The sequence below is a fragment of the Carettochelys insculpta genome, chromosome 11 (assembly GCF_033958435.1).
Source record: "Carettochelys insculpta isolate YL-2023 chromosome 11, ASM3395843v1, whole genome shotgun sequence".
Lineage (NCBI taxonomy): Eukaryota > Metazoa > Chordata > Testudines > Carettochelyidae > Carettochelys > Carettochelys insculpta.
Window position 1 is genome coordinate 31,483,700 of NC_134147.1, and position 22,973 is coordinate 31,506,672.

General features: G+C 43.3%; 2 protein-coding genes across 2 annotated transcripts in view; one reads left to right on the forward strand and one right to left on the reverse strand.

The window, feature by feature from the left end:
• LOC142019323 (cullin-associated NEDD8-dissociated protein 1-like) overlaps positions 1-2,167 on the reverse strand; it is a 31,761-nt gene extending 29,594 nt beyond the window's left edge. Inside the window, exon 1 of the mRNA XM_075006044.1 lies at positions 1,964-2,167. Within this exon, the coding sequence (XP_074862145.1) occupies positions 1,964-2,031 (68 nt within the window). The 5' untranslated portion in view covers positions 2,032-2,167. The remainder of the gene's footprint in view (positions 1-1,963) is intronic.
• A 3,789-nt stretch (positions 2,168-5,956) lies between these two features.
• SEC13 (SEC13 homolog, nuclear pore and COPII coat complex component) lies at positions 5,957-18,237 on the forward strand. Its single transcript, XM_075004899.1, has 9 exons — positions 5,957-6,272; positions 8,204-8,248; positions 9,299-9,414; positions 11,253-11,404; positions 12,697-12,830; positions 14,071-14,204; positions 15,216-15,336; positions 16,224-16,370; positions 17,396-18,237. The coding sequence occupies exons 1-9, from the start codon at positions 6,270-6,272 to the stop codon at positions 17,504-17,506; spliced, it is 963 nt and encodes a 320-aa protein (XP_074861000.1). The 5' UTR covers positions 5,957-6,269; the 3' UTR covers positions 17,507-18,237.
• Positions 18,238-22,973: the final 4,736 nt, after the last annotated feature.

The window sequence follows — 22,973 nt, forward strand, 5'->3', positions numbered from 1 at the left end:
GTTCGAATAGGAGAGGCAGACCCCACAGAGAATGGATAGATGATGAAGTAGATTGGTGCGGAGCTAGTCTACAGAAACTAATGCACTCTGCACTAGATAGGGAAAGATGGAAGGAAATGGTGGGGGAGGCATCAGACACCAATGGGCGCTTAGCCCATGGTTATTGATAATGATGATGATGATGACTCTTATAGAGGACCTCAAACTTCCCTCTCTGGCATAAATTTTACCCATCCTGGCTGGGGGCAGTAGTACAGTTTGCAGAAGTTCAGTAGAGTGAAATTTTTCATAGTAAATCAGCATTTTTAAACATACCTGTTACATTTTATTTATAGAGTACCTTTAATGCCAAACCATGGACTCCAACTTCTAACATGATTTCTTTGCCTTTCCAGAAACATATATACCCAAAAGAATAAAAACAGAATAACATTTGTCCATTTAGAGAAGCATTTGGGCAGCAACAAAATGTTTACTCAATATACCAATAGAGTTTAAAAAAAGAAAGTTTAAATATGTAATTTAAATTTTAGTTTTAAAAGTTTAAAAGGTACAGTGAATGCCTGTAATATCCATATCCTTGGGTTCAAGAACTAGATTTTATTGAAATTTCATAAGACACATTTCAAAAGGCAAAATGCTGAACAATAAGTCATGAGAAGAAATGTGACAAAATTAGGGTACTATATTCCTTAAAGAGCTATTTTAAAAAAAATCCAACTGCCTGCATGGATAGTAAGATGATACATATGTAAGACAATTAGTACTTAATTTAAATAGGCCTCTAGTTAAGATCAAATAATTTAAAAATCTGTATAAGCTACTAGTAATATTGCAAGATCAAATTCTATTTTAAGGTCTGCTCTCTGATACTCTAGAACAAGTCCCACTGATGTCAACAGAAGTTGTTTGGAGAGGGCATAGTTTTGGCCCTAACATTATTACAATAGAATTTATTTTAAATTTGCTTACGTCATTATTACACTGTTTATTTAGTTTAGGCATTTCTCTGGTTGGAAAATTAAAAGTGACCGTTGCATGTTTCCTAACTGAGTTCCACGTAGGCTCTCCAGCACTATGAAGTTGTGTTTAAGTTGCAGATTCATCTGTTAAAAACATTACATTGTTTGTCTTTGGACACAAAGAATCTATATTCTAGGCCCCTAACTATCTGAAAATATTGACCTTTTGTTCCTCTTTGATAGGTTGGGATACCTTACCCCTTTGCTTCATCATTTATTCATGCCCTACATTTAATAGAAGCTACAAGTGTTACTCCATATCAACTTTCCCTTCACTTTTGCAGCTTATGACTGGTGGTTCACCCACACTATTACGTTACTTGAACCACAAGTGGATTTCTTCATCTCCCTCTTAACACATAAAATAAGCCAATAGTACAAGAGGGACCAAAACTATCCAGCTTCTTTTAAAACAAAACATCATATATCGTTTTATTTTTCTTGAACAGCATAAACAAACAGCAGTTATTTGCCCAGATAATAGCAGCTGATTGGGATTTTTCCGCCCTAGCTCCTACTGTTCAATGCCTCTTAAGCCCCTTTTCGAGTATGAGGGAGGGGAAGCACTGTAAAACAGGAACCTCTTGCCATTTATAAGAAAATAAAAACCTTACTTTGCTTCCCCACTATCACCCAACAAACCCCGGTTTGGGCATTCATGGGTTTACCAATCAACCTCAGAACAGGCAACAGACGCCTCATTTTGAGAGGGAGGGGGCTGTACTAACTGCGGATGAGCCTTAAAGGACCGTGCAATTAACATCTCTCTTTTAGGGGGATAGCCCCTCTCTTCTGTAGCAGGGTTGAGCTCGTTGCAGTGAACAAGATCTCTCCCTGGGTTTGCATTAGAATGTTGCCATTATCCAAATCTCCTCCTCCGAAAGGTTTGCAATTAAGAAGCAACCTCTCCCCAAAACTAAGCAGCAGCCACCGGATCCTACCTAAAATCTTTGTCTGTTGATGTCATCTTCTCCAGGAGGTTAGAGATGTGATAAGACACGTTACTCATCTTGCCCTGCAGCTCCTGGCTCTCCTAGCTATAGCCTGGATTGTTTAGGGAGTGTTGAAGTTTCGCACTGCCCTCAGCCGGGGTGCTGCTCGCTGGGGATCTGCATGGAGAATATGGCGACAGAAGGGACACAGTGAGAAGGATTGGGGGGGGGGGGGGGGTGTTTTGCTCTTACCCCCCCCCCCCCCCCCATTAGAAGTCGCTGGAAAAGCTGAGCCCCTGCACTGTAGTCACGGGACATAAATAGCTCGGAGTCCGGGCTGCTGAGCGAAGGGCGCCACCTGCTGAGAGTTATCTGCAGCCTCTCAAGTTACAGCAGGGAGCGGAAAAGGGACAAGAGGTAGCAGCTGCTGCTTTCACACACTGCAGAGACACTGCAGTCTCCGCTAACGCATTGCAATCAAATGACAATTCCCTACTGCTAAGAGAGATTACCCGCCTCTCAGGGGTGCGCACATTCCTGCTAAAAGCTCTCCTTTAAGGTTTTCCCCATGGCTGCCTTAACACTGTACTTTGCGGGTGTGCAGTGGGTGCACCTAGTATACCCTTCATTTTTAGGGATTGCTCCTTGCATTTAACCACCCCCTGCCCCGTGGCTTAAACATTTTGTCACTGTTGTACCTGTACGTTACCAGGCCCTGTCAATGGTTTAGAGAAATCTGGTCAAATTTCCAAATTTTGTGGCCCTGAACCATAATAAAAATAATAAAAAGACACATGAAATAAAAAGGCTCCAAAACTAGAGCGAGTTACAATCTGACTTTGTGTTTTGTTTAACAAATGTTTTTCTAATTTATTCCTGGGCAAGTGCACTAATTATTGAAGGATGTGCATAAAAACAAGGTGTGACACTTATCAAATATCGGAACATTAGTAAGTGTCTAAATTTGAATAATAACAGAGAGGTAGCCATGTTAGTCTGTACTCCAACAAACCAAAGCAGCAGAAATGTAGCACTTGAAAAACTAACAAAATGCTTTATTTGGTGATGATCTGGGTCTAAGCTGGGTCTGTCCCACGAAAGTTCATCACTGAATAAATGATTTTGTTTGTCTTTAAAGTTCTACATTTCCGCTGCTTTGGTTTGCCTAAATCTGAGGCCTTCTTTGAGCTTGAGGCCAAGGCCAAATGGCCCACCTGCCCTGACTCTGATTGGTTCCTTGGAATGTTAAAAACAAGGCTAGGTATTGTCCATAATTACTAACAGTTTTGTTTTGTTTTGATGATTTTCACTACCCATCTCCCTCCCTGCCCCCATAACACAGAAACCAACAGGCAAAAGCAAGGGCCTTCCCTCTATTGCTTTAAATAGTTTATGGACTGCCTCCCACTCCTATGCTAGATGATTCCTGCAGTTGCAGTTAACAGTACCTCCCACCCCAAAGCAAATGTAGTTTAAGTAATAACTGTAATCTTTGTAAGCTTCTGCATAAAATTGGCCATATAATCAGCAGGAAAGGTTTATAATGCACTCATAGGATAGTTCGGTTTGAAAGATACTCCACAGAAGCAGAACTGTTAATCACTACAGTCTTTTCAGTGTCTCTCCCTTCTTCACTGCATCAACGGGGAGCTTTCATTCTTGACTTTAAGGCCCTTCATAATTGACACATATTGGCCTGTCTGCTCCTCTCCATTAATGCCGGCCTTGACTGCCCATTTGTCTGCTTCTCCTTTGATTCTTCCCTTATTTATACTATTATATATAAGGGACAGCTGTCCATCCATCCATCCATCCCACTGTAGTCATGAACATGTTCTGGAAGAGTCCAGAATGTGATAAGCCTCACCGCCCCAGTTTCCACTGCCTCCCCTGTGGTCTATCGTGGTTCCCCTAGCCATGCCTCCCACAGCTTCCATGCCACTCCCAACTCTGGTCTCTGCCACTGTTGCTGAGGGAGCGCGATGACCAATGGTAACGGTCCCCTGCCCACTACAGTGCTCAGCGCCATTTACCTTCCTGCCCCTTCCAAAGAGATCCCTCCACTGCCAGCACGCTGTGGGGACCAGACTGGCCTCCTTATCTAGTCGGGAGCTTGCTGGCTGCCCACTGCCTGACACAGGACCTGAGGCAGGAGGGGAGGGGACACAGGGGTGACTGGTGCCTGCAGCAACAGGGGGTGCAGCGAGGGCCACCCAGAGAGGCAGGTGGGAGCACCCTATTGAGCAGTGTTGGTGGGAACACAAGGGAGAGGAGTGAACACACCCTCTGTCTGCTACCAGTCTCCTGTCGGGAGTCCAGGGTGCAGCACCCAGAGAAGCCCTTTTCCCCGCTTTGCCCCAGGCTCCTCCCTGGGTGGGTTGGCTGCCCAGGCATTGTGTCATGGCTTGGCTTGCTCCTCCCGCCGGCTGGGAGCAGGGACCACAAGTTCTAGCTGCTGTGGACCACTGGCAGAGCACTAGGGTAGCGGTGGCCAGTCTGCAGCCAGTGTGGGGTCCAGCCAGGGTGCAGCTGCTCAGAGCCAGCATAAAACCTGGCTGCGTGTGCTCTCTTCCTGTGCTCTCAGCCTGTGCCCACAGAGCCACCACAGGCAAGTCTTGCACAGCCCGTGTGCTCGGTACCAGTTACACTCCCCTGCCCACCAGAGAGATCGCTCTGCTGCCAGCACACTGTGGAGACCAGACTGGCCATGTTAGCAACCTGGGATCGCGCTGGTTGCCCCCATCACCTGACGCAGGGCCTGCCGGCAATGCCCCCGCACAGGCACCAGTTGCCCCACCCCCCGCCACTAAAGTGTGGTTCCTGTTAGTTATACTGAAAAGCAGAACATCATTTTGGACCAGTCCCTTGTACTAATATCATATCTTTCACATCCTCACCAAAACAAATCAGCAGTCATATAGTATTTTGAAGACTAACAAAATGATTTATTAGGTGATGAGCTTTTGTGGGACAGACCCACTTCCTCAGATCTAACCAAGAACACCTACCACAACACATATGGTAAGTTGCCAAGTGATAACAGCTCATAAAGTGGATATCTGGGATTACAGATGCTAATGTTTGTTTATATTTTAAAATTTGACTGTACGTGTGCAAGATGTGCTTATGTTAGTCTATCCAACCATGTGCTCTTCTTATCACTGCTGCGTCCTTCCTCTACCTCTACCTTCAGGTGCTTGTTACACCATATTGTTGTCTTGTACATGATGATACCAAATTGGTCAAGATAGTAAAGTCCACAGCAGACTGAAGAGCTTCCAAAAGATCTCACAAAACCGGGTAACAAAATGGCAGATGAAATTCAATGTTGATAAATACCTTTCCATAACACAAAAAACTGTGCCTTTTTTGTAAAAAAAGAAGAGCCAGTACTCAGCTGGCTTCCCACCCCCTCCCGCTGCAGTCAGTCCTGTGGCTGGAGCTGCAGAGGTGCCAGTATTCAGTAGCAGCAAGTACTGGCACGAAGAAAACACTGACAAAATCTAAGGGTCACCAAATGAAGTTAATAGGCAGCAGGTTTAAAACAAGTAAAAGGAAGCATTTCTTCACACAACACAGTCCACTTGTGGAACTCTTTGCCAGAGGATGCTGTGAAGACTAAGGCTACAATAGGCTTTAAAACTAAACACGTTCAAGGAGGATAGATTCACCAATGGCTGGACAGAGATAGCGTTCCTATGCTGTGTGTGCCTGAAGCTGGGAATGTATGACAGGGAATGGATCACTTGTTGCTCATTCCCCTTGGGGCACCTTGTATTGGCCACTGTCGCAAGGCAGGATACTGGGCTAGATGGACCTTTAGTCTGACCTAGTTTGGCTGATCTTACGTTTACTTCAATGACTATTTTGAGCTCCCTGTGGCAGGTGGGAAAGCAGCAGGAAATGCTGTTTGTGTCCCCGGGAAGCGTAGGGCCCTTGTGGGCTACGTGAGTGAAAACTCCCTCTCCTGTCTCAGTAACTTCCTATAAGAGAGCTGCATGCGCCTCCCCAGAGAGGAACTGCAGGCCGGAGCTGTGCCGCTTGCCGGCAGGCCCTGGGCAGCCGGGCGAGGCAGCAGCATAGGCGGAGCGAACCAGGGCCTGAGGTGGCAGTGGTGAGGAGCCAGTCGGACAGGGGTCAGCGACCGCGCGGGACGGGGAGCTGGGCCCCAGCGGCAGGCGGAACTTGGTGTGAGGGGAAGAAGCGCGCAAGTTCCCAACCGGGGCGGCTTCACCGCCGGACTCGAAGCCCGGTCAGGATTTGCCACGTCTGAGAAGCGCCGGTAACAGCCTCAGGAGCTCGGTCCGCCGCCGCCATGGTAAGGCCCCGCGAGCGGCTGATTTCCCCCGGGCAGGGACGCGGCACCCCAAGCTCCCGAGGGTTGGAACCCGCCGCGTGTGCGCACGGACAGCGAGTCCCTCCCGAGCCCCCTGCCAGCCCCGCACGGGACGGGCCCTTCTCGCCCACTCCCTGCGGGGGGTTGACAGTCCCCCCGCCCCCGCCGGTGGGGTGTCTCACCGCTTTCACCCGAGCCCCTCACTTCCTTGTCTGTGGTAGGCTCGCGAACGAGCTCCGTGCGGCAGGGCCCCGGCCAGGGGACGTCTCCTAGCCTGGTGCTGCGGCGGGTCCGGCGCTCCCCGGCCAGCCCTGTGGCGCGATTGGTAGCGAGTAACGTAGGAGAGATGATTAAACACGGATCTTTTCCGTGCAGAGAAAACACACACAGAAGCCCCGTTGCTGCTGCTGCTTTCGGCTGTTTCGCAGGCAGCAGCGCCTGCTTGGATGGTACATAAATGTTAAGAGCCACGCACGGCTTTGTCTTAGAGGTGTGATACGTGCTTGGTATATACCTAAGGCCTGAGCTGCATTGCCAACTTGTGTTGATATAATTGTGTTGCTTGAGGGTGTGGAAAATCCACACCTGCGTGATGTAGTGATAGTGACCTAACCCTTGGTGTAGACAGTGGGATGTCGGCAGAAGGGCTTGTCCCATTGATACAGTCACTACATTTCAGTGAAGTAAGCTACACACATAGTAGCATTTTCCCAGTTGGTATAATCATGGCTTCATCGAAACATTGCAGTTGTGCTGTTGCAGCACTGAAGGTGTAGACACGTCTGTATATAACACTTAACACACTAGGGATGTTTGGTATCCCTCTTTCACAAACTGAAAGGATTGTATTTTACAGGAACAGAGAAATTAAGTGGCTTGTTTGGGGCCTGTTTGACTGAGCTCTTGCCAGTTATATTAGCTGCTGTCTAGTGGTTTTGTTGCCTTCTTAGGAACATACTGTTATCAGGATGCAAAATATATACAAAAAGGTTGAATCTGCCAACCAAACATTTTTAAGTGAGATGTTCAATGTGAATGAAGTCAGAACTGGGGGGAAGTCCTGGATTTTGAACATCTGGTGAGGGTGTCCTCTTATTATTCATCCCCAGAAGTTTACTAGGGAATCTAAGGGTCCTGTGGCACCTTATAGACTAACAGAAAAGTTTTGAGCATGAGCTTTCCTGAGCACAGACTCACTTCGTGCTCATGAAAGCTCATGCTCAAAACTTTTCTGTTAGTCTATAAGGTGCCACAGGACCCTTCGTTGCTGTTACAGATCCAGACTAACATGGCTATCCCTCCGATACTAGGGAATCTAAATGTTTCAAGAGGTTGTAGGTAGAATCCTTCACCTTGGTATTGCTACATCATGTCTAGTCTGGCTAAGGAGCCGAAATGGCTGGGATCTAATGGGTGTACGGGTGGTTTCTGTGAAACGAGTTTGGTTTCAGTCCAGTTTCCAAACTCTTGGCACTGTAATGTGCTTATTGACAGCTTCAATAAAGACTAGTCTGGGAACTCAAATTGTCCTTCCTTCTCTAGATATGGCTCTTCTAGGACAGAAGCACATAGGGTAATGTGGGAAAGCCTGGTCTCTCTTTTATAAATAAAAGAAAGGACTTAATTCTCCATGAAGCCAGTGCTAAACTTGCACTTATCAAAACTCAGAACAAAGCATGCCTATTTTACTTCCCTGTTTTAAATACACCATTTGCAAAGATAAACTAAGGTTGACCTGAGATGAAGTTCTAATTGAATGGAAATGGGTTATACCCTTGGCGAAGCTTAGGTGAAAACATTTGACCTACGTATCTTAATATCACATCAAATCTGGTCAAACTGTTAGTTTCTGTCTCCCAGCTGGCATTTATACTAACTATAGGTGATTTCCTCTCCCCCCACCCCGGTTACAGGTGTCAGTAATTAACACTGTGGACACCTCACATGAAGACATGATTGTAAGTAGTTTATCTATTTATTTTTAAAATAAAACTGAGGCTTTTTGTCTTCAGTAAAGTAAAACTGTTATGGTATTTTTAATTGTAGTAATGGGGAAAATTCTGCTCCCATTTACCTGTACAATGCTAATGACTTAAATGAAGCTATTTTTACAGGACCTCCTACTTACAGCTGGAGTATGTGACACACAGAGGGAAGTAAAGGGATGTGTTACAGCTTTGGATGGAAAAAAGCAAAAGTCTCAGTTTGGAAATCTGTTAATCCAATTTATTTGGTGATAGCTAAGTAAATGGTGTGGGAAATAGAAGGATAAATAATACAGAGGTCTCATTCTGATATCCCAGACTTGCTGCTGTGAAACAAACAGAAATAAATCAATTCTATGTAGGTTGTCTGGAGAATACAGAAAAATGAAGGGTAATGGGTGCATACATTCTTAGATAAGGAATGTAATAGCACTCCAGAATGCGAGTCTTCCCCGCAAAAGACTGGGGTCTTCTCTCAATAACTGAACTTCTTTGGTTCATTATATGGAAGGATCTCAAAATTGTTTACAGACAGCGATGAAAGCCTCTGAGTATATGGGAGAGGTATGTCAGTGTAGTGTTTTTTTTAAATTTTACAAAGAGGGAAGCTGGAGTTAAAAAAAAAAAAAAAAAAAAAAAAAGGCAAAATTTCAAGTAAGTTGCACAGGGCTATAGAGTCAGTGGCAGAGAATGGATCCTCGGCACCAACTTCCTATCTCTTGGTCTAACCACTGCCCACTGCTACTTTTTACTGTAATGGGGTGATGTACCCAAGTCAGAGAAGTGTGAAATAGATATTAAAAGAATTTTTGTCTAGTTAGTGCAAGAAAAATATTTTTGGTGAATGAAATACTTTATGTGAACGTTGTAATTCATAAGTTATTTAGCCTTCTTATCCTACTTCTGTGTGACTTGATCAGTAGTCCACAATTATTACAGCTACTTTTAAAGCATAAAATCCGTCAGATTTCTTAATGCAGCAAAAATGTGCAGATGTTAATAGGCATCTCCATTACTTTCCAGCATGATGCTCAAATGGATTATTACGGTACTCGATTAGCAACCTGCTCCTCTGACAGATCTGTAAAAATTTTTGATGTAAGGAATGGAGGGCAGATCCTCATAGCTGACCTGAGAGGGTGAGTACATGAAATAAACAAGAATTACCTGTCACTAAACAGTGGATTAATTGCATGATATTGTCTGGTGGGATGGTGTTGGAATTATTATTTTTCAGGATATTGTCATGATAAATTTAATCATAAATTCTTTCATTAAATTAAAAAACGAATGGTATTTTTGATGTTGCTGTAAACATGCTTAAAATGTAAATAATCAACCGACTACATCCAAACATTAACAAAACATTTATAAGCATTTGATCAAAATTCTTTATAAGCATTTGATCAAAAGGGCTAAACCTCATGGGACTTGGAGCTATAAAGGTTGGCTCCAAAATGGCAGGCAGGTGTTAGTAGCTTTATCAAATGAGGTGTTGTTATCGATTACTGACTTAATTCATCTCAAAAACAGTTGGAAACATTCACCCTTATTTTCAGTCTGAATATGGATAAGATTTACAGCCTCTTTTTCTCTGTACTCCTCCCCTTCCCCCACCCCTTGCTGCTCAACAGTTTTTTGTCTTGTTTTCTTTTAGACTTGGGTTCATACAGGCCCAGCTTTTGAGATGAAACTGGTATGTAGGGTGAGAAAGTCCACGATGGCTCTTTTAAAGAGGGATAGGTTTGACTGTGCAATAAGACGAAAAAAAATTGGCCAGAGACCTTATTTAATTTGTTATTCTTTGAACCAGACATCCTTTGTACTTCCATTGCTCTTGGCCTTAGAACTAATTTCTTTCAAGGCCTTTCTTTTACTTGCTAGTTAGGTCTTTCTTTAACCAAACTTATGATAACTTTAAATTTTCTAATTTTATATTTATTCTACTAGTGAGATTTTTTTTTTAAAATGTGTGTAATAATTCGCACCTGCCCTATCCAGTCTGTTAAATTTCTTTGTATTGCTGTTGAGTGCGGAAAGAGAGTAAGTTAAAAATAACTTGATGCTTTTTAAACCACTGAAATCTTGACAACTCTGGTATTCTAGAAATAAACTAGAGGCCCGGTTACAGCTCCACTTGAAAGCTAAGTTGGGCTGGAAGAAAGTCCTAGACAGAAGCTTTTTGTAATACACATCCAAAGTGCATGGGCTGGGCCCCTCATTAATTGGGGGAGATGTGTGTGTCTCCATTAGGGGGACTGGGCCTGGCCCCCTGATGGCTAGGAAGGGGCTCTGTTGGGGGCTGGGCTAGGATACATGTTAGCTGAGGGAGGGGCTGGCACGGTATAAGGGGGAGCTCTGTTGGGGGTCTGGGACCCACACTAGCTGGAGGAGGACTTGGCATGATGTATGGGGGCTCTGTTGGGGGCTGGGCCAGGCCCTGTTCTGACTGGGGGAGAGGCTGGAGCTGGCATGGTGCAGGGATGGGGGTTTCCTTGTGGTTCTGGGCTAGGCCCTGTGCTGGTGGGTGGGTAGTGTCTGGCATAGTGTGGGGGAGCTCCGTTGCGGGGGGGAGAGCTATGCCTTTGGTGGTGGGGGGAGGGGCTGGGGCAGTGCAGGGATGGGGATGTCTGGTGGGGGACTCCCTGGGAGGGGGTTGGGTCCAGCATGGTGCAGTGGACGGGACATGGTGGAACCTTGCCCAGACAGATGGACAGACAGAGCAAAAATGTTATGCGCTCTTACAGTAGCTGGTGTGTGAATGAGTATTTCAGATTTCATCTTCTTATATCCAAGTTGGACCCTTCGTTGTTCTCCCACTTTCATCGTGACACCGTGTAGGAGTTAGGCAGTCATAACTGACGAAAAAAATTACTTTCCGATTTGCCTGCTGTGAAACAGGCAAGATTGAAATAGGTCTCTCTTCTTCAGGTGCTGTGTTTTCCTTCTCTCTCCCAACTCACGTTGTTTCTTACAGCCATGAAGGTCCTGTGTGGCAGGTTGCCTGGGCTCACCCTATGTATGGAAATATTCTGGCCTCTTGTTCCTATGACAGGAAAGTTATTGTCTGGAAGGAGGAAAATGCCAATTGGGAAAAGACCTATGAGTACACAGGACACGACTCCTCAGGTACGTAGAGTGTTGTAGCCCTGTAAATGGGCAGAGAGGATCAAGTTGTATCTGTGACTCTTTTTGCTCACTTGTCATATAACAATGTGTGTGTTCTTTGACAGTCTTGGGAGTTGGCTGAGGGTTACAATTTTAACATTTTTATTAAATAAGGAAAAAGGAACGTTTCATAAAATAGCGTATTAGATTGGCATGGAAAACAGTTAAACCAAATCGTGTTCCTTCCCTGTGGCCAGTCTCTGGTGGGGTAGTTCATTATATAATATGAACATTATATGAATGGCATTGTATGCTGTGTGAACTGTTACACAAACTGATCCCCAGCTGCCCAAGTCTATAGTCAGATCTTGCTAGATGGGTGTAATACAGCATACTACAAACAGAATGGTAGATGGTCACCTATAGCAGGAATGCTTTCAGGATAGAGGGGTTGGTTTATGCGGCTCTTTTTATGAAGAAGCTGTGCTTTGAGGGCAGCAGGTCCTTCTGGATCCAAACTGAATCATTTTTTCCCCTTTTTAAAAAACTCACAGCCCCGTGGGTTGCTGTGTTCCACTTCTGGAGGAAGAGTGGAAAATTTGGTAGAGCCCAATCCTGCTGCTTTGTTCATTGTCAGTTTAACCTGAGTAAAGATTGCAGTATGATGTCTTCAGCATGTATAAACTGCTGTTGGATAATGTGAGGTATTTGCATCTAAGGTTGAGCCTGACTGAAGCCTGCACTCAAGGTTTAAGAGTATAACTCATTAAGAGAATGACTGTAGACCTACCAAAAAACATACAAATAAATTAATTTTGTGGTGTTGGGGCTGTTTTTGGTTGAAGAGATCTTTCTGTACACATCCATCACTTCCCTCGAGGGATCATCACAAGAAGTTTGTGGCAAGGATTTGCTTTCTGGTGTTATGTGGTCAGCATCACTCCCATTCCTGGCAGGAAAGAATGGGTTTTGGAACCTGAACATTGTAATTACAAATAATAGTACACTGTGCTGCCATTAAATACTCAGCTGCCGCACATGAATAAGGCTAAAAGCAAAATAGCTCTTTCATTTTTCTCTGCATCTGATATTCCTAAAATTCAGCTCCTGGCTGCGTTCTGGGGGTCTCATCTGTCATAGCAGAAATTCAGGATTTTCAAATTATGCTTATATACTTGCAGCCTATTTATCCTCAGTAAGGGCACTTAAGCTAAAAGGTAACTTACTTCATCTCCGTGCCTTACCCTTGGCTTTCAAAGCATCATACCAATTAGTCATTGGATAATAAGCCAATCTTTATATGTTTCTGACAGTGAATTCTGTCTGCTGGGCACCACATGACTATGGATTGATCCTGGCCTGCGGGAGCTCTGATGGGGCTATATCATTACTGAGCTACACTGGTGATGGGCAGTGGGAAGTCAAAAAGATCAGCAATGCACATACTGTAAGTGTATTTTTATAGCTCCATGAGCATGCATATTGCGCTATACACATGGAATTGCTGTCGTAAAGGGCTTACAATTTAAGCAAGACGGAAAACAAAGTGACATGTTTCATGAGGAGAGGAAGTTTCCCAAGCTGAAACATGACACCAGCTTTGCTAAAAGTAAAATGCAAGTGGTGAGAAAGCTACTGTACATTGTGGACAGTAAACTAAAACATGATGTGATTGCAGTGCCCTGTGACTTCAATTGCTGCCTTTAACAACACTTATGTAAAGCAGCAGCACTATGCTTAGAAAAAACAGAAGTTGGTTTATCTAGCCACTTGTGTGTGAAAAATGTAGTTTTGTTCAAATTTTTTTCTTCTCCCCCACACAGCCTTCTCAATCAATGTTGTAGCTAGACAAGGGGTCTGCAACCAAAATAGCGACAAGCAGGTTTTTCAAATTCACTTACAAAATCAATACTTCAAGAGCCATAGTGCATGTAAATGAAACAGTCCTTAATATATAAAAAAAATCAGCTGTAATTTTTATAACCCCTTTTTAAGAACAGAGCACACACAATGCTTTTTAGGTAATGAGAAAGTTGTTACTCAATCCTATAGCTTTACCCCCCCTCCCACAAACCCCGCCCCCCAGGTTTAACCCCTTCAGCCCCAAACCCACCATATCAACCCCAGCTTTAACCCAGAGCTAAGGAGCTCCGTGCACTGGTGCTGCTTCCCCCTGCTGCCTCCCGTGTGTGGCTACGCAGCTCTGGCAGGGCAGGCTTTGCTGACCCCTTGCCCCCGTTCTCTTTCAGGCTGATCTTCCCCTGGCAGCGTCTTCCAGGGCTCCCTGCCCTGCCGGCTTCCCACCCAGGTCAACTGATAGCTTAGTAGCTGTGGAGGCTACTGCCACTTAAACAAAAAAAAAAATGAATTCAGTTGGTTCAGCAGTGGGCAACTTAATTTAGATTTTTGTTTAAGCGGCGGCAGCGCTCGGAGATGCCAGTGGCTCCTTAAAGAGCCACATGTGGCTCTGGAGCCGCAGGTTGATGACCACTGAGGTAGACCATATTTGGTCTGCTTGGTCATTGGATCTCAGTATAGCACTGTGTAGGAGACAAATTCAAGAGCCATCCCTGGATGTTTTCCACCTCTGTTTTCCACATTCCTAAAGGGAGAGGCATCTCTTGTATCCTTAGATTTTTATCATTTAAAATTAAAGATGCTAACACTGAAGTTCTGTTTTTGCGCAGATTGGCTGTAATGCTGTTAGCTGGGCCCCTGCAGTTGTACCAGGAAGCCTTATAGACCAGCCATCGGTCCAAAAACCAAATTATATCAAAAGATTTGCATCAGGTGGCTGTGACAACCTTGTCAAGATTTGGAAGTAAGAACCTCTACTCTCTGACTTAGAGACTTGTTTTTTTTCCTCTTCCTACAAAAGGAAACATTTTCTTTACTGATTGCACTGTAGCCTTTGTGCACCAAATTATTAAAATATTTTAAGCAATTTCCTGTTGCCTTCCATGCTTCCAAAACATCTCTTAACAGTTTTGACTTTAGCATTTCATTACATTGTGCTGATTAATACTCATTACAATCTTACTTCGCGCTTGTCTAGTGGGAAGCAGATCTACCTATTCTTTGAACTTATTTTTCATTGTCTGTGCCTGAAATTGTTGGAATATAATTCCAGTGCTGAGCCACAACTTGAACAGATCTTGGAAACAATTCTCTATTTTAACCTAGAGTAACTCTCCTTTCAAGTCAGGCCTGGGTTGCACTTAATAGGAGAAGAAGGGGATGTTTGTGGTGCCAGCATTATGGATAAATGGGACACCCCTTCAGGCATACAGTAAACCCCTGCTTTATGTAGTTTTGACATACGTGGGCAGCTCGAGCCTGTGGGGGCACAGCTTCCCCTAGCTGGGGGAAGCCACAAGGCTGCTCCTTTTAGCGCTCCGCCACTGGTTCTAATCCAGGGAGAGGCCACTGCTGGGGGCGTTGCAAAGACCCTCAGACCCATAGAGCTGGGAGTCAGGCACAGCAGCACCTGGCTCCTGGGAGCTTGGAGGAGGAGGGAGGGGGAAAGCCAGCAGCAGCACTGGCTCAGTTTTCTGGCTCCCACAAACAGTGGGGAGCTGGGAAACTGGCCAGGCACGGTTGTGCCTGGCTGCCAGCTCCCTGGGGCTGAGCAGAAGCCTGGAAAGTGACCAGGGGCTGCTGCACCTGGCTCCAGATTCCCAGGGGCTTGAATTTGAGTTACACAGGGGTTGTGATGAACACAAGCCCCACATAACTTGGAATTTAACTGTACAGATTTCATTGCAAAATACTATGGAGAAGTTTGGGTCGTTGCTGCTCCTCTTTGCATGAACGTGTCTTACAATCCTTTCAGAGAAGAAGATGGCCAATGGAAGGAAGAACAGAAGCTGGAGGCTCACAGCGACTGGGTCAGAGATGTAGCCTGGGCTCCTTCCATAGGCTTGCCAACAAGTACAATTGCCAGCTGTTCACAGGTAGAGATTCAGTGAGAAATATGCTTGCCCCCACTTTGATTGCTTTGTCGTATGAAAGGTATAACATGTTAAGAGATTAAAAATAAAGCTATATTGTCATCTTGCCAATCAAGCATTCTAGAATGGTGTGTCTGATCTGTATTCAGCTGTCCTTGGCTTTCACTAATTGCCTTCAGAAAGCTCTACAGACCTGAAGAGCTCAGATGGTTAATAGACATAACATTTGACAAGAGCAAAGGAGTAGGGGTGCAGCAGAGGCAGCCATTTGCTGAAGTAAGGAAGAGTGGGTACAAGAGTCCCATCATTAAGTGTGGTTCTAAGCTGTAAAGCTCTTTTGTTATGTGGGATCAAATTTGCTCATTTCACATTCTCCCACTTGCAATGCTAGTCCTTCAAACACGACCTGAGATTTGAGGGTCTACCCCTCTGTTCAGGTTCCGGTATCTTCAGCAGTAAAAGATTCTCCAGCTGGTATTTATTGAACAGTTTCATTGCTGCACGTGTCAGCTATTCATCCAACTTGCTTGTGTGTGGCTGTGGTGGTTTGTAAGACTGGCAGAATAAAATAAGTGTATTCATGGCAGAAAATTCAGATGATATAACCCAGAATACTCATGGAACAGATCTCTTGGGAAAGGATGTATCAATAGGTATAGAGCTACTTTTTCTGGAGAAAACAGCACTAACCTTTCTAGATTTAGACCTCTTAAAAAACCCAAATATTTCCAGCACTGTTATGTTGTTTTTAAACAAATGCACATAAAATGACCTACAGATTTTTAGCTACTTTTTAAAGTAAGCAGCATGCAACTATAAAGCTCAGATCTTATTTTGTTATTGCTGCGTGCCACTGTTTGTTTCTATGGACTTGTTTGGCTTTTTCCCAGGATGGTAGAGTGTTCATCTGGACATGTGATGATGCCTCTGGAAATTCATGGTCACCAAAACTGCTGCACAAATTCAATGATGTAGTCTGGCATGTTAGCTGGTCCATTACTGCAAATATTCTTGCTGTGTCAGGAGGAGACAATAAAGTGAGTGCTGTGGCTTGGGCTTTACTTTTCCATGTTGCCAACTCAGGGAGCACAATGCTGACTTAAGCGTTGAACTGTTACAGTTTTCCAGATTGTCAGTTGAGCCATATCAAGAACATGATTTCTGAAACAGGCTCTAGTTCAGCATTAAGGGCTTTCTTCATTCTTGGCTCTGGTGATTGTACAAGCCAGTCTTAAAATATTTTAAGCCACTTTGAAAATTATTTTCACTTAGTGAAAGAGCTAAAGGAATGATCTTTAACACCAGAGCTAAATTTGAGTATTTTGAAAAAAAATTCAGTATACATTTGCTTTGAGTAGTAGTGTAGTTACAATTTATTCTGGAGAGAATTGCAGTGTCCAGATTCTACTGGTCAGTTACCCAGCTACCCTACCCTCACAGAGATGGCCAGCAGTAGGATCCAACAAGGACTACCTTGATATTGGAATTCAATCTCTTAAGTAGTTAGGTTTCGTCTCTCATATCACCAATTTATTTAAATGAGGTGTTCAGTCTTTGAATTTTCTTATCCTAAGTATTCTAGTACTCATTTATCGTGCATTACCTTGCCTGTCTCTTCATCAGAAAGGCCACACTCCTGTCCAACTACTTTATCCAGTATGGAGATGCAGAATTTTGTAGGATGCAGTATGATTTAACATTGCATTCCAGTATTATTTGATGGCAGCTGGAATAAGACAAACATATCATAAGACGCTTACTGAAATATTAGCAGATCTCTGTGCAGTTATAAATGTCAATTTATGAATTAGGATATCAGTTGTTTTCTGAGTTGGGAGCATTTCAAAGAGCCTTTTATCATTAGATACAATCATATGACTAGTTCAAGAGCCATATGAAGAGCTGACTGGAATTAACAATAGGCAGAGCAATTTTAAAGTGTGTAAGAAATAAAAGGTGGGGTGGGGGATGGTGTGGTGTACAGTAAATGCCGAAGGAGGGGAGTGGTAGAGCATTGGTATTTTATTAAGGCTAATGCTTCTCCTTCTTGATTTGTTTTTAGGTCACTTTATGGAAGGAATCGGTAGATGGACAGTGGGTGTGCATCAGCGATGTCAATAAGGGCCAAGGAGCAGTGTCTGCTATTACAGAGGGGCAGCAGAATGAACAGTGACTGATTTAGTAACATTCTAGCTAAATCATGTCGCATGATTTGACCTTTATAGAGCCCACTGAGATCTATGAAAATCTGATGAACATCACAGCTGCTTTATGGTAAAAGCTACAACTGCAGTATTGACCCTCAGCCTTAGTGTCAGTTTTCTGAAATTGAAGGTGAACTGCACAGCAAAATACTGTTCCTTTCAGTTGTATAATCAGAATTTCCCTTTCCTTGCCTGAGTAAGTTCAATTAGAAAGAATAGGGTCTGACTTGTTCTTTTGCTGGAGACTTTGTCCAATTAAATCAAAGTGAGGCTATCACAGACAAATGCTGGAATGGGAACTATGGCTCTCCTAAATGGAAAGGAGCTAACCAAGGCTTGTCATGCTCTCCTTCAGAGGAGGGCTGGGACAGCTTTCAACTTGAGTTGTGCTGTCACCAATCAGGTGCCCTAAGGACCTGGCAGAGTCCTTCACAATAAAGAGAATCAGATCTTGTTTTCTAGTGAAAACAACTTGGAGGTGAAATGAAAGAGAGCACAGATACCATCCTCACATGGCAAGGAGCAATGAAGCATACAATGGTATTTTTGCTTTACAGATTGCCTTAAACTTGGTTGAAAGCCCTTATTTAAAAAAAAATCCCAGATCTTTAAACCTATTAAATTTTAAATTAGTTTTTTTTTGACACGTACTGTACCTCAGGTGTTTTTTGGTTTCAATAAAATGGAATAAAGTCGTATTGGTTACAGCTCTGGTGTTCTGTCCTAATGCCTCAGAAATATGTAGCTGTCATCAGCAAATCTCAAAGCTCTTTACAAAGGAGGTCAGTATTATCACCATTTTACACACAGGGAAACAGACACAGAGAGGAAGGGACGTGCCCAAGGTCACCTGGCCGGCCAGTGTCAAAACCAGGGACAGAACTCGCTATTCTTGACTAAGCCAGGGGTCAGCAACCCCTGGGCATGGGTGCCCAGAGTAGCACTGGAACAGATATTCATCAGCATGCAAGGCAGGAGCTCAGGCCTGCCCCTCCTCCCCCATGCAGCTGGCAGTTTACTTAAAGCCATGCTGTGTACAAACAAAAACCAGCTAATGCTACCAACCACCACCTAAAAGGCAAAGTTCTGCATTTTAATTTATTATTGAAGTTGTTATAAGTAAACTATTAGTGATTTTAAAAAGTATCACCAGCACTTGGAGGGTACAGGGAGATCAAAAGGTCAAATTTCAGCACTCTGCCTTGGAAAGTTTGCTGACCCCTGGACTAGCCCATCCAGCCTTTTACAGTGGTTTTACCATGAGCATCTATCCAGTTAACCATTGCCCATTACTGGTCCTTTTATTGCTAGAACTCAAATTTGTAGCCAGCAGTCATACCAAGTTGCTACTGGAGACCCTTCTTGACACACCTGAGGGTATAAGCTATTGGCAGTACCTGATGACTGTGGCAGTTCTGAAAGCCTTGACCAAGGAGATAGAATAAAACTTGTTCTCTTGGCATACATTACAGTGCATGTATCAGCAAGGGCTCTCTTTCACCCTGCTGATATGTTCTCTTGTCTTCACTTGAAGTAACGTAAGACTTCTGTGGAAAAAGCAGGAAGAACAAACTAAAGCTTGCTCACCTGTTCTTGGTTTAAGCCCTAATCACTAGCTGACAAAGCTCGAGTTTCATTGTATTTTTCAGAAGAAGGCAGTTGAGATCAGTTTCCATGTGCTGTTTCACAGAGATGCTGTGGTGGGTCTTTGAACTATACTTCTGTTTACAGCAACCACAGCTCTTTGCTATTCCCTCTCAGTTGCACTGAAAAGATGTGGCAGAGAGGGAGGTGTATATCCCAATGCAGCTATGGGAGTTTGTGAGCATTCCTCTCTGTTCAGCTGCACTGTTGGTATATGCCAAGAGAGACCAAGTTATCAAAAAAAAAAATCAATATTTACTGGGACACAAAAGATAAAGCCGTTTTAGAAACACTATAGCAAGGGAATATTTCCATTTTTATACTAACACTGACCTGTGCCCAAAGCAGATAGGAGTGATATTTTCCTGCACAATTTTAAAATACTTTCTTCCTTTTTATGTTGCCTGGTTCTCTGCAAAACAGATGCACTCAGTATGTGTACCTCCCACAAAAGGTGTTCAAATTTATTTGTTTTTCAGAAGCAAACTTTTGTATCCCATAGCAGGCATTCCATGGCTTCAGATCCTCTATAATCAGAATTCTCATCTGGCTATTTGAAGAACATTTTAAGATCTCTATCCAACCCCCTGAGCTTAGTTAGTTAGTTATGCAGGACCCTCATGTGGTTCTTTACCAAATCAGAAGTTAAAATGTACTGACTTATTAGGCTACCAATTGCATGCTAATTTCTTTTGTTGGGTGTGGCTGTCACAGAACCTTTGTGATCCTAAATTATCCAAAGCAGAGAGTTTGGCAAAAGAGGTTCTTAAAGCACTAAGACCCCACAAGTACAAGCACAAAATGAAAGCCCACATGGGGTACCTTTGGCTTTCCAAAGCAAGATTTAGAAGACAAATTTGCCTTAATTAATCTTACCCTGAAGGAATTTAACAGGCAAATAATTTCTAAGGGTGTGTTGGGGATCCAAACAGTTGATCATTCTAACGGTTACTAGGTTTTGAATTAGAAGTTTGAGCTTTATGTACCTAACCAAAAATATTCAAATTGTGGTTAATTATATAAAAATGAAGCACCTGATTAAGTACTTTGCTTAAATTAGAATTTATGGACTGGATCCTCAAAGATATTTAGGCATTTAACTTCTATTTCAAAGACAGGCAGTACCTTTGAAAATCTGGGCCTATATACCAGAATGGCCAAACTTACCCTCTGAGCCACATAGGATAATCAGAAGTTCAAGCACCGCAAGATGCACATAATCTGCTCCACAGGGCAGGACCTACTGTAACTCTTTACCATCAGTTTTGGATGTAACTATTTTGAACAATTTTCTATCATCAGCAATTTTGTCACCTCATTGTTCATTCCCTTTTCCACCTCTTAATAAATATGTAGAACAGCACTGGTCTCAGCAAACATGCTTAGGGAATGCAAAAGCTTTTCCTTTATTTCTAGAGGTTAGACACTGGCTTCAGGCCAGAAAAATTAGGTTTAACATCACTTTCAACATTTGTCACTAATTTTAACTTGATCCAATCTCCAATCAAAGCCCGCAGGTAAGTGGAGAACATGGAAACCTGAGAGATGGGTTGGAAGTAGGAGGGAGCATGGGCAACAATGTCAGAGTAAAAAGAGGGCCAGGAAAAAACTGGGGGGAAAGTTCAAATCAATATCTAAGATGCCTATATACCAATGCAAGAAGTATGGGTAATAAGCAGGAAGAACTGGAAGTGCTAACAAATAAATACAACTATGATATTATTGGCATCACAGAAACTTGGTGGGATAATACACATGATTGGAATGTTGGTATTGAAGGCTACAGCCTGGTTAGGAAAGACAGACAGGGAAAAAAGGGGGGAGGTGTTGCCTTATATATAAAAAATGTACACACTTGGACTGAGGTGGAGATGGACATAGGAGATGGACGTGTTGAGAGTCTCTGGGTTAGTTTAAGAGGGGTAAAAAACAAGGGTGATGTCCTGTTAGGAGTCTACTACAGGCCACCTAACCAGGTGGAAGAGGTGGATGATGCTTTTTTTAAACAACTAACAAAATCATCCAGAGCCCAGGATTTGGTGGTGATGGGGGACTTTAACTATCCAGATATATGCTGGGACACTAATACAGCGGGGCACAGACTATCCAATAAGTTCTTAGACTGCATTGGAGACAATTTTTTATTCCAAAAAGTTGAAAAAGCTACCAGGGGAGAAACTTCTGGATTTGATTTTAACAAATAAGGAGGACTTGGTCGAGAATTTGAATCTGGGAGGCTGCTTGGGTGAAAGTGATCATGAAATCATAGAATTCACAATTCTAAGGACTGGTAGGAGGGAAAACAGCAAAATAGAGATGATGGATTTCAGGAAGGCAGATTTTGGTAAACTCAGAGAGCTGGTAGGTAAGGTCCCATGGGAGTTAAAACTGAGGGGAAAAACAACTGAGGAGAGTTGGCAGTTTTTCAGAGAGACATTATTAAGGGCCCAAAAACAAGCTATTCCCCTATGTAGGAAAGAGAGTAAATATGGGCAAAGACCTCCTTGGCTTAACAAGGAGATCCTGCATGAACTCAAACTAAAAAAGGAATCCTATAAAAAATGGAAACTAGGACAAATTACAAAGAATGAACATAGGCAAATAACACAGGAACGCAGGAGTAAAATTAGAAAGGCTAAGGCACAAAATGAGCTCCAACTAGCTACAGGCATAAAGGATAACAAGAAGGCCTTTTACAAATATATTAGAAACAAGAGGAAGACCAAGGACAGGGTAGGGCCATTGCTCAGTGAGGAGGGAGAAACAGTAACAGGGAACTTGGAAATGGCAGAGATGCTTAATGACTTCTTTGTTTCGGTCTTCACAGAGAAGTCTGAAGGAATGCCTGACATAGTGAATGCTGGTGGAAAAGGGGTAGAGTTAGTTTTTGAAATAAAAAAAAAAAGAACAAGTTAAAAACCATTTGGAAAAATTAGATGTCTGCAAGTCACCAGGGCCTGATGAAATGCATCCTAGAATCCTCAAGGAGCTGATAGAAGAGGTAGCTGAGCCGTTAGCTCTCATTTTTGGAAAGTCATGGGAGACAGGAGAGATTCCAGAAGACTGGAAGAGGGCAAATATAGTGCCCATCTACAAAAAGGGGAACAAGAACAACCCAGGAAATTACAGGCCAGTCAGCTTAACCTCTGTGCCAGGAAAGGTAATGGAGCAGGTAGTTAAGGAAGTCATCTGCAAGCACTTGGAAGGTAGTAAAGTGATAGGGAACAGCCAGCATGGTTTTGTAAAAAACAAATCATGTCAAACCAACCTGATAGCTTTTTTTGACACGATAACGAGACTCGTAGATAAGGGAGAAGCAGTAGATGTGGTATACCTAGACTTTAGTAAAGCATTTAATACGGTCTCGCATAATATTCTTATCAACAAACTAGGCAAGTCCAACTTAAATGGGGCTGCAATAAGGTGGGTGCATAACTGGCTGGCTAAGCGTACCCAGAGAGTAGTTGTTAATGGTGCTCAATCCTGCTGGAAAAGCATAACAAGTGGGGTTCCACAGGGCTCTGTTTTGGGACCAGTTCTGTTCAATATCTTCATTAATGATTTGGATATCGGCATAGAAAGTACGCTTATTAAGTTTGCAGATGATACCAAGCTGGGAGGGGATGCAACTACATTGGAGGATAGGGTCATAATTCAGAATGATCTAGACAAATTGGAGAAATGGTCTGAAGTAAACAGGATGAAGTTTAATAAAGATAAATGTAAGGTGCTGCACTTAGGAAGGAATAATCTGTTTCACACATACAAAATGGGAACAGACTGTCTAGGAAG

What these genes read in the sequence shown, in the direction of transcription:
- SEC13 (XM_075004899.1), top strand. An exon ending in CTCATAGCTGACCTGAGAGG is followed by an intron (nt 9,415 to 11,252) that starts GTGAGTACATGA and finishes TGTTTCTTACAG; the next exon opens with CCATGAAGGTCCTGTGTGGC. An exon ending in CAATTGCCAGCTGTTCACAG is followed by an intron (nt 15,337 to 16,223) that starts GTAGAGATTCAG and finishes GCTTTTTCCCAG; the next exon opens with GATGGTAGAGTGTTCATCTG.